General features: G+C 33.7%; 1 protein-coding gene and 1 pseudogene across 4 annotated transcripts in view; both read right to left on the bottom strand.

Moving 5' to 3' along the window:
* Positions 1-411: 411 nt before the first annotated feature.
* On the bottom strand, positions 412-1,471 carry LOC140444237 (SCAN domain-containing protein 3-like; annotated as a pseudogene).
* A 5,420-nt stretch (positions 1,472-6,891) lies between these two features.
* Rhp (GTP-Rho-binding protein rhophilin) overlaps positions 6,892-10,545 on the bottom strand; it is a 324,144-nt gene continuing 320,490 nt past the window's right edge. For all 4 annotated transcript variants that reach the window (XM_072534289.1, XM_072534291.1, XM_072534290.1 and 1 more), the window contains one exon: positions 6,892-8,465. In XM_072534289.1, the coding sequence (XP_072390390.1) occupies positions 8,259-8,465 (207 nt within the window). In that variant the 3' untranslated portion in view covers positions 6,892-8,258. The remainder of the gene's footprint in view (positions 8,466-10,545) is intronic.

The raw sequence follows: 10,545 nt of genomic DNA, 5'->3' as shown, positions 1-10,545 counted from the left end.
AATAAAGAGTATGTTCCCTCTTATTATGAAAAGACTCACTAATTGGAGTATTTAAAATAGCGTGGTATTTGGGAATCTGATAAAGAGCTAAATAATCAATAGATTTTAATAGAACAAAGTCTTTTTCTTTTTCCTTCTTGTTTGTAGGCTTTAAAGCAGTGGTTTCCAACCTTTTTCGGCCTACCGCCCATTTTTCCAAAAACAAAATACTTAACGCCCCCCTTAAAAAACTCTTCCATTCTTAAAATTAGTAACGCACTTTCATTCACAATTGTTTTACCTTTTTTGGGTCAAAGGCTACCTTAAATATGATTCGACGGTCCCTTAACTAATCCAAGCAACAACAAATTAAAAAAAAAATGTTTTATTCAAAAATACAGTATTCATGTATTGATCAAACTTTAACTTAAATACATATCATAAAAAACAATATAATAATAATATAACATTTTTAATGAGAAGGCTGAGCTTGATGTAATGATAGTAATCTGTCAATATTTGGTTCCATACTTGTCATCAGCAATCTTAAATCACCGCGCTCCACTATGGACAGTCTATTTCTCTTCTTTGTTAATAAATTGCTGACTATGCTAAATCCTCTTTCGGCTAAATACGATAAAAGAAAGGCAATGAAAAACTTCTTTGATGCAGCCCATAAAGCTGGATATAATACTGAAATTTGACATTGCAGCCAAAATTCTTGATATCCATTTTTAAATTTCACTTTTAACTCTTAATTTGTTGACAATTCTATCAATCCCTCCTGTAGTGATAATTCTGCAGTTTCTAAACTTGAGAACGGTTCTAGCACCCAATCTGGAATAATCAGACCAAGGATATCCTGAAATCCATTCCTAAAATCTTCTTGAAGTGCTTCCAAGTGCTGGCAATATACCAGAATGTCCTCATCATTTGTCTCCACAGAGAAAAGATTTTGGAACTGATGAAATTGTCTCCGACCCAAATTTTGCCTATACAAATTAAGTTTTGACACGAACGAGGAAATAGTTCCTTTTGCTTTGATCAAATTCAAATTATCACCTTGTAGCTGTAGGTTTGTTTCATTAAATTTATCGTATAAATCAGTTAAATAAGCAATATCGCTCTTAAATTTTAATAAATTGTCTCTCAAAGAATCATCTTTGCTTTCAAAAAACTCTAAAACTGAGTCAAAGAGATCATAAAATCTTTTTAGACAGGTACCCTTCGAAAGCCATCGAACTTCTGTGTGCAACAATAAACGATTAAAATTCTCGTCGTTTTCATCACACAGTTTTCTAAACAATCTATCATTGAGAGCACTGCTTTTGATCTTGTTAACTGCAGTAATTACATATTGTAGTGAACAATGAAGGCGATCACTAAGATTTTTTGCAACTAAATGCTGTCTGTGAATTACACAATGCATGGCGAGTATATTTGGTACCGCTTTTTTCAAATATGCTATCAGTCCGCGGTGTCGTCCAACCATTGCCGGAGCACCATCTGTAGCAACAGTTATGACATTTTCCAGAGGTATACCTTTATCTGTAAAATAGTGTTCCAGAACATCAAATATCTATTTCTAATAAATGCACTGCAACTTTCTGCAAATAACACACAGAAAATTCACCACCCTGCTTTAGCGAAACAATCTCGAATGATTAAGTTATGCATGACCATGCCGCTGCGCGAAGGAGGAGCCAAAATTCACTTAAAGCAGAAAGGTTCTACTGGAAGTGGACTTATACTAACCAAACTGAAACGTTCTACGTTCGACTGCAACGTCGAAATTGTTGCAGTGTTGGACTGAGTGATAAATAAAAAATTGCACGGTGCATAACCAAAATGCATTTTGTGCATTTCGTTTATATTTTCGGATTGTTAGAAGTTGTTAGAAGCAAAGAAGCAATGAGTTACTTTAAAGGGGCGGCAGCTGTTCCTCAACGCCCCCCAAATTTTCTTTGGACCCAAAAAGCCCCCTTATCTCTCTTCAACGCCCACCGGTACCGCCCCCGTTGGGAACCACTGCTTTAAAGTCTGTTTCTTCTTCAATATTAGTCTCCTAAATTGTTTAAATTGTCGCAACATCTTTTTCTTGATCTGCCAATACTCCTTCGTTCATTTGGTGACTTATCTCGTGCTATTCGTACTATCATATACTCTGCCATTCTACTAATATGTTCGTTCCACTCTTGTTTTCGTTTTGTCACCCATCCATTTATGTCTTCTATACTGCATGATCTTCTTATATTTTCACTTCTCTCCCTATCCAACAGACTTTTTCCTAATATTCGTCGGAGTATTTTTATCTCTGTTGTTTCTAGTAGTCGTCGCGTTTTAGATGTGTCAGGTTTGGTCTCCACCGTGTATATTAATATAGGTCTAATTGCTGCTTTATAGATTCTGCTTTGTGTCTTGTCTTAGGTGTTTGTTTTTTCAGATTGTATCATTAAGAGATCCCGCCACTTTACTTGCTTTTATACTTTGTTGTCGTACTTCTTCTTCAACATCAACGTAACTAGTTATATCTATTCCCAGATATCTAAACCTTGCTTCCTACTTTATTATTTTCCCATCAATTTCGATTTTACATCGTAGTGGGTATTTAGATGTTGTCATATATTTGTTTTTTTCTGCTAATAGTATCATATTGTATTTCTTGACAGTTGTACTGAAGATGTGTGTTAATTTTTGGAGCTCGTCTTCTGTCTCAGCTATTAATGCGGCGTCGTCTGCATAACATATTTGGATTTCTTTGTTCCCCATTCTGTAACCATGACCTTTACGTACTGCTTATATTATTTCGTCCATTAACGAGTTACTTTGTCTGACTCCGCTTTGTACTGGTATATACTGTGTTACATATGGAAAAAGAATAGAACAAAGTAAAAGGGGAAATTCCCAGTGGTTGGCTGAATGCTATAGTTTAAAAAAACTTACAAAGAAGTAAAACTTCTGGTGTATGATGGTATACCTACCTATTATTTTATTAAAAATAATTAAAATTTATCCAAAAGAAATACAATTTTTCAAAACGTGTTCGGTACGGTCGGACCATCATCAATGAAACATTTTAAAAAGTACGTGTGTCATCACCTTAATAATAAAAATATGATTTTCATCTAATTTAAACAGAGCGTTGAAGATAAACCTAGATCAGTAGCTAGTTTCAACTACTTTTTAAAATGTTTCACTGGTGATGGTCCGATTAGACTGAAAACGTTTTGGAATAATTGTAATCCTTTTGTAAGTTTTTTTTAATCAGTAGATTGTGTTCATTTCCTTGGTAACAATAATTATAATTCTTTACGAACGTTACAGTATCATTTTAGTAGTTATGATTTAAAGTAAAAACATTTAAAACACAGACTCTAACACTAGTTAACAAGTAATTTTGGATTTTCTATTTTGAATTTTATTAAAAAATTAATAGTGTTGATATTTAAACAAATGATATTTAGCGGAAGCGTTTGAGATACTCTAAATTTTGGCGAATGTGTAAATTTTTAAAGTTGAGGCAAGACTGTCTGGATGTCGCTAGAATATTACTGTATTACTGGCTGCATAATAATCAGGAATTGACAGTTTTGAATCTTGGACAATAATTAACTCTACATATTTACTTTAAATAATAAAAAAGCGACACTATATCGTAAATATTTAATATATTTTGGTGTCTTAAATTTTATATTTTTTTCTTTTAGTCTCACCCTATAAAGTGGACTGAACTATTTCATAAACTAAAATTTAAATATTAGCTGCTAGATGGCACATATGTATGGTGTATTATGGTTGCATAACTACTAGTAATTCATAATAGTTTTAGGAATTTAATTCTGCAGAATGGAGGTTCGTAAAAGTAAAAAGAAGGTATTATAGAACGAAATACTGCAGCATGCACAAGGAATAATACAAGGAAAATAACAATACCATACATAATCTATTTTACAGTTTTGATCTATTTTACAGATCTATTTTATCTAAAACTAAACCTAATAATGAACAAGAAAGAACGAAGTATTGTATTTATAAAATACGTTGTGAATGCGATCTTTTTATTTAGGTGAAACATCAAGACCATTAAATGAATCAGTAAACATCAATTTTATATCAAAAATAGAGGATTTGATAGTTCTTAAAGATGTAATTGTACCTGTAATTGGGAAAATAAACATAGGGTTCATTCAAGTATAGTCCTAAAAGAAACAGATGGCAAAAGGAGAAAAATCAAAGAAGCGGCTCTAATTATGCTAAATGAGACTAATTGGGGAAGGGGAACCTAAAAGGGGAAGTCAATAAAAGGAAAATACCAGTATTAGTAAGTCACTAACATATCGAGGATGCATCATTATGTTTTTTAATAACATAAGTACATATAAAATGAGAGTTTGGTGTTTATTGAGAAATGTAAGACCAAATATTTATCATTTCAAGATAGTATTATGAGGTTTTATTTCTGTTTTTTTTCTCATGATTTACTATGGAATTACAACATGATAATTTGACTGTCATCATTGCATGTGGTTGTCATTTTAGAGACATAATCACATGCTAGGATTTTGCTGAAGGATATTCTCAAGTTAAAGTTGATTTTATGTAATCGAATGAAGTATCTTACAATAAAGTCGTCCTAGGAACGCAACTCAGCAATATTGGCAATATTATTTTAAAGTCGTCTACTTTAAAATGAATGTATATTGTATGTCTGACTTGTCAATATGAATGAGTCAGATGAATATAAATTATTAGAAGACTTTTTCACCAAGTAACAAAAAACAAAATATGTTTAATTTATGAATGTGTTGTATTTTGAAAACGATTTCCGAATTTTTTTTTGTGTCATAGACTTTCGTCATTCAGCCAGTCTCAAAAGGTTATAATATATTCATTAAGAAAGTATATACACATAAGTACAGATTATTTCTCTCAGATAAATGGGACACTCGCTTCTCGTCTAGGGGTCCGTCAAGACATTTATTTTAACAGACAAACAATACTGGACCACGGATAAGGTATTGTTACATTTAGGATAAACAAAGGGTGCAAGTCTAACCCTATACACGCTCATGAAAGCTTTCATGAACGAGTACCAGATTTATAAAGCTATGCATGTGTCTGACAACAATTCTATAATTAAATTATATATTGTTACAGAACCTATGGCTAAAAAGGACTGTATATTATATGGAACGTATGTATTGCATTTAGTTAATTTTGTATACAGGGAGTTTGAATAAATTTCCGAATTGGAAATTGAAACAGCAATAAACTTATTTTAACTTAAATTGTGGTCTAGATAGTATTAGGTCCTATCTTTCAGTAAAATTTAAATTCAGAGATAATCAGAGATATATTGTGTATAACCACGGATTTTTTTTAGAATATAAGTAACTTGGTTAACTGTACATAAATGGTGGTGGGTAGCATAAAGAATTAGATTTGTCTGTATATATTTGGCTAAGTATTAAATTTGTTGTGAAGAATAAATATTTCATTTGATACCTGTTCTTTTTTTCTATTTCAGCAAAAAGGGTATACACACAGCGTTATATGTTAATACTTTCACATCTTAGAATAACTTCCGTATTCTACCACTTTTGGCCGAATCCTCTTTTGAGTGTCAAGCAGTCACTCTCCGGCACAGCCTTAATTCATTTGTTTTTTATTACATTGACGCTCTGTTGTAATTTATTACATTACTATTACACATTTTTGTTACATTGGCTTCCATGGCCCATTCAGATTCTTGTTACAATATGGTTTAAAAAACACGACCCTACTGGTCTTAACTCTTATAAGCTACTACATAGGTTCTAGAAGGAGGAAGAAAACTTGAAAAATTTGGGGCCAGTAGATCTTCTTATTTGTTTTCTACATTCGAAGAAAAAGTCCTATAGTTTTGAAACTTGGTGCATAGGTTCATCTTAATTACCTAAGGTCCTCCGATACTGCGTTATATCGATTTATTTAAATAAAATAAAATAACAACTTTTATAGAAGTTTTAAAGAACACCTACAAAGAACGGCAGCAAAACTGAAAACGCGAAATAATATAATCCAAAAGCTATGTGGTACCACATGGGGGTCCTCAGCCTCCGTACTCAGATCATCTGCTATCGGACTTGTATACTCGACAGCTGAATATGCTTCCCCAGTATGGCTCAATAGCAAACATACGAAGATTATTGACACCCAATTAAACCAGACAATGCGAATGATTTCAGGTACAATTAGACCAACACCCAACTATTGGCTTCCCATCCTGAGTCACATTCCACAGCCGAAACTACGAAGAAGTCACTCCCTTCTCAGAGAATATCAAAAAATCCAGTCTAACCATCAACTACCCATCCACCATGATAGGCGTGATATCGAAATGAACAGACTGCGCTCCAGATATCCTGTCATGTTAAGGGCCACCTCCTTACATCAGGAACATTTCGACCTCACCAACGCTTGGAGAAGACAATGGGAGCGCGACTCACCACAGGAAGCACAGCAAATGGCCTGTATCGATCAGAAACCGCCAGGCTTTGAACTGACCCGGAGTACATGGACAACGCTAAACAGAATAAGAACAAGAAGCGGTAGATGTGCTGACAGCTTACATAAATGGGGAAAAGCCCTTACTTCGGAGTGTGACTGTGGTGCGAAACGACAGACCGTCCGTCACATTGTTGAAGAATGCCCCCGAAGGCGGTTCCCTGGAGTTGTTGACGAGTTCCTGAATGCGACCGAAAATGTTTTAGACTATATTAATGCATTAGATGTTCGTTTGTAATACTCCATGTAATGTTTTATATTGCTTTTTAAATATGTGTTCTTATTGTATGCCATACGATAAATAAAAAAAACCTAAGGTCCTCCGATACTGCGTTATATCGATTTATTTAAATAAAATAAAATAACAACTTTTATTCATCTTTATTTAAGTAAACTTAACAACAGAAATAAATTTGAAGACATTTGAAACATATTGAAGGTACATGCTTTGACTAATCATGCTAAATATAGAATTGAAACAAAATAAACATAATTTTTGATTAAATACTCTTATTAAACTAAACAGGTATTTACAAGAAAACATAAATATCTTCTCAGTACATCGATAAAATTTAGTCAGTTCGAATATCTATACAATAAAGATTACTTTAAGTTTTTTTTATACAAAATTGGACGGATGGATGGATGGAAGCAGAATGTTGTGATTGTCGCTTAAATTACTTTGAAGACAATATTATTTGTTAAATAATATTACAGTATAAATCATATCAAAAGACTAACGTAAATATATATTAACTAGAAGAACAAATATTTACGGTGTAACATTTATTTTAAGTGTAACACTAAAAGATTAGAGAAAAACATGCTCTCAAAAACATGTTCAGTAATACAAAGTAACTTAATGATGCTATTATGGACAGTAAAGTAGGTACCAAAGCTGTATAATACGTGGTGCATTCATAAAACTTTACCAGACATTTTATAATAATTATACAGCAAGCTTCTGCATAATCTGTATTGACTAAAGCGTCTCCAATTGCCTTCTCAAGGTGTCCTACAGACACTTTGACAGACGAAAAGAAGGAGACTAATTTGATTGGCCACGTATTGACACCTGACAGCTGACATGTTAGATTGATCACATGCTGAGAGCTGACAGCCGCCATGTTATATTGGCAGCGTGATCTCAATAAACCAATAGGAGCCCGTCGAATTTCTTGGAAGTTTTAGAATAATAAAAAGATGATTTTAGAATGATTGATAAAAGATGGAACATTTAGTTACTGTGCAATGGAAGCACATTTTTATACAGAGCAGTAATAAAACTTTTATTACGCTCTTATCGCGAGAAACGAACATACCTAAGAAACTTAAAACTTGGGAAACAGTTAGACACTACAAAAAAGTACATATATGGTAGAAATGCATCACAATAAATAAAAATGTCACAGATAAGACGAAGGAGTTTTTTCTCGCTAACTGGTAACCGATTTTCAATCTGTGTATTAATATTATTTAAATAATTTTAATACAGATTTTTAACTTTCGATTAATTAAACTAGTGTTACAAAAAACTTCGTTACAATGTAAATAGGAATTCTTTAAGTTAATCGTATTTCGTTTACAATTATGAACATGGAAAAACAAACAATACATTTTTTTGACATTGATACAATTATTTAATTCAGTACCGTCCGACGGCAAAAACTAACCTAACTTGGAATAAAATGTACAATTTCGATAAATAAATAAAAGATAAAACAAGATATTCTTCATCGTAAGATCACATTTTCGTAAAAATCTTTTCCTTCTCTGGATGATGAGTGTCGTTTAAAGGGATTCCAATTCAACCTCTTTTGATTGCTGGTGTTGCTATGTTGCGCCATTGAACCGGATGGACTAGACATTCCACTTGAGACTCCCGAACTGCTACTATGAGTCGATACTGAGCCTTTGTTTGTACTTGGTGCTTTTGATGGCTGAAAAAAGATACTAGATGAGATATGAGGCATTTTTGGAATTTGGAATGTTTTAATTTTAGAATTTTTTAAAGTGAATACATTGTTAAACGTATTGTGTAGTATCAAGAGCCATTCTTAAAAGTTTGTTTAGTTACTGCACAATTAGTTCTAGAAACAGCGTAATATAATTATTTAATTAGTATTTAAATGAATTAGCGCGCATTTTATTTTGTGAGATCAGTTTTTCATCATCATTCTGGCTTAACAACCTTGCATGGGTCCTAGGCTGCCTCAAGAATTTCTCTCCAGTCGTCACCATCCATCGCCTTCCTCCGCCAAGCACGTATTCCCATATTTCTCATGTCTTCATCGATGTTATCAAGGATCCTTGTTCTGCGTCTTTCTCTTTTTCTCTGACCAATGGGTCTATCAAAAAGCTTTTTTCTAGCTGGGTCATTTTGTTCCATCCGCATTACATGCCCTATCTACCTCAGACGTCCTAGATCAGTTTTTACAAGTGATAAAACTTTTTTCATGTTTCTTGATTTTTAAAAATTGTTAAAAATTCCTCTTTCTCGCACAACATGTTAACAATAATAATTTTTGCATCCATCTTTCATGAAATATGTAAATTCACTGACTTAGGTGATGTGATGTTGCCAATAAATGCGCGTTATAGCATTTAATTACAAGATGTAACTGTGCATTCCGGGGCCGGCCGGTTTGATGATGTGCTCGGATGTTCAGATAACTCGGCCGCTAATATAAGATAATTAAACAATTAAAAGGTAGCATTGAGTTTCATTACAAATTGCCACACAAGATCAAGGCACGCTGAGTGAATGCCCCCCTGGATTGTTATTTCCCACTCCCGACGCCACCCGCCATATTCCTTAGTCAGTGTATGTCACAGTGATCTCTGGCATACTACGAGTACATAATCAGTACGTATTACGACGTATACTGATAAGGTTTGATAGAAGACGCTGTGTTGTTGTTTATTTTACATCGCAAGGTCTCTATGGCTATCGGGGTAGGCAAGAACACAATCAGGGACTGGAATAGAAAAAGAGTAGAAATAAAAGGGTGGCGTGTTAGAAAAATTTGCAGTAAAATATTATAAAGAAACTCATATAGAATCTCATGCTTCAAACAAACAACAACTAGCAAACACAGGCAGTATTTCAGGCTATGATCTCCTGGTAGTAACCTATCACCTTGCTTATAATATCGTCACCTAAGTAAGAAGTCACCGTCGTAGAAAACGGCCACTTCATTTCTTCTACCATAAAACATAATATACATTCGGTCGTCACTAAAATTTTAAAAACAGGTCACAAATAGTTATAAACCTTCCAATATTACATGATCAAACAGCTTTAAGGCCTTATTCAGCCATCGATTTAGGTCATTCTAACAGGTATCACCAAGAATGGAAATATAGTATCACGTCTTCTACGCCAAAACACTTTCAAATCGGCGGCATGTGGACAATATTATAATTCAAATTTATGTTTAGCGAGCAAAAAAAAAGGAAAGCTATCCCTTACTAACAAAGAGAAGAGTAATTCCTGACTTTCTACATAGCCAGCATAGACCGATTATTATAGAGATTTGTATCCAAATCCCACTAATTAGATCCATTTCACGACCATGCTGAAACTTTGACAAAGCTAACTGGCCCATCTTTACTAATGAACTCAATAAAATCTTACAATGGATTACACCAACATACAAAAATTATGAAAGGTTTACAGACGCAGTAATTTATACAGCAAAAGAAATACATTTCTAGAGGCTATCGGAAATAGACCAGAATGAAATGAGGAAAGTCAAAACTTCTACCAAGAATATCTTAAACCGGCGAAAAGAGAAACCCGGCACACGAGAAATATGGGAATACGTGCTTGACGAAGAAAGGCGACGGATAGGTGCGAGTGTAGAGACATTTTTGAGGTGGCTAGGACCTACACAAATTTGTAAAGCCAAAATGATGATGATGATGATCTGGTTTCTCATTAAAAATGTCCTTCGTCACATTTCTTGTGATACTCATATGCCCTGTCCCGTCATTGCACATGTAGGTTAGTATGTATAA

This window comes from Diabrotica undecimpunctata, chromosome 6, assembly GCF_040954645.1.
Source record: "Diabrotica undecimpunctata isolate CICGRU chromosome 6, icDiaUnde3, whole genome shotgun sequence".
Taxonomy (NCBI): domain Eukaryota; kingdom Metazoa; phylum Arthropoda; class Insecta; order Coleoptera; family Chrysomelidae; genus Diabrotica; species Diabrotica undecimpunctata.
Note: the sequence above shows the minus strand (reverse complement) of the source record. Positions and strands in the feature narration are given on the sequence as shown.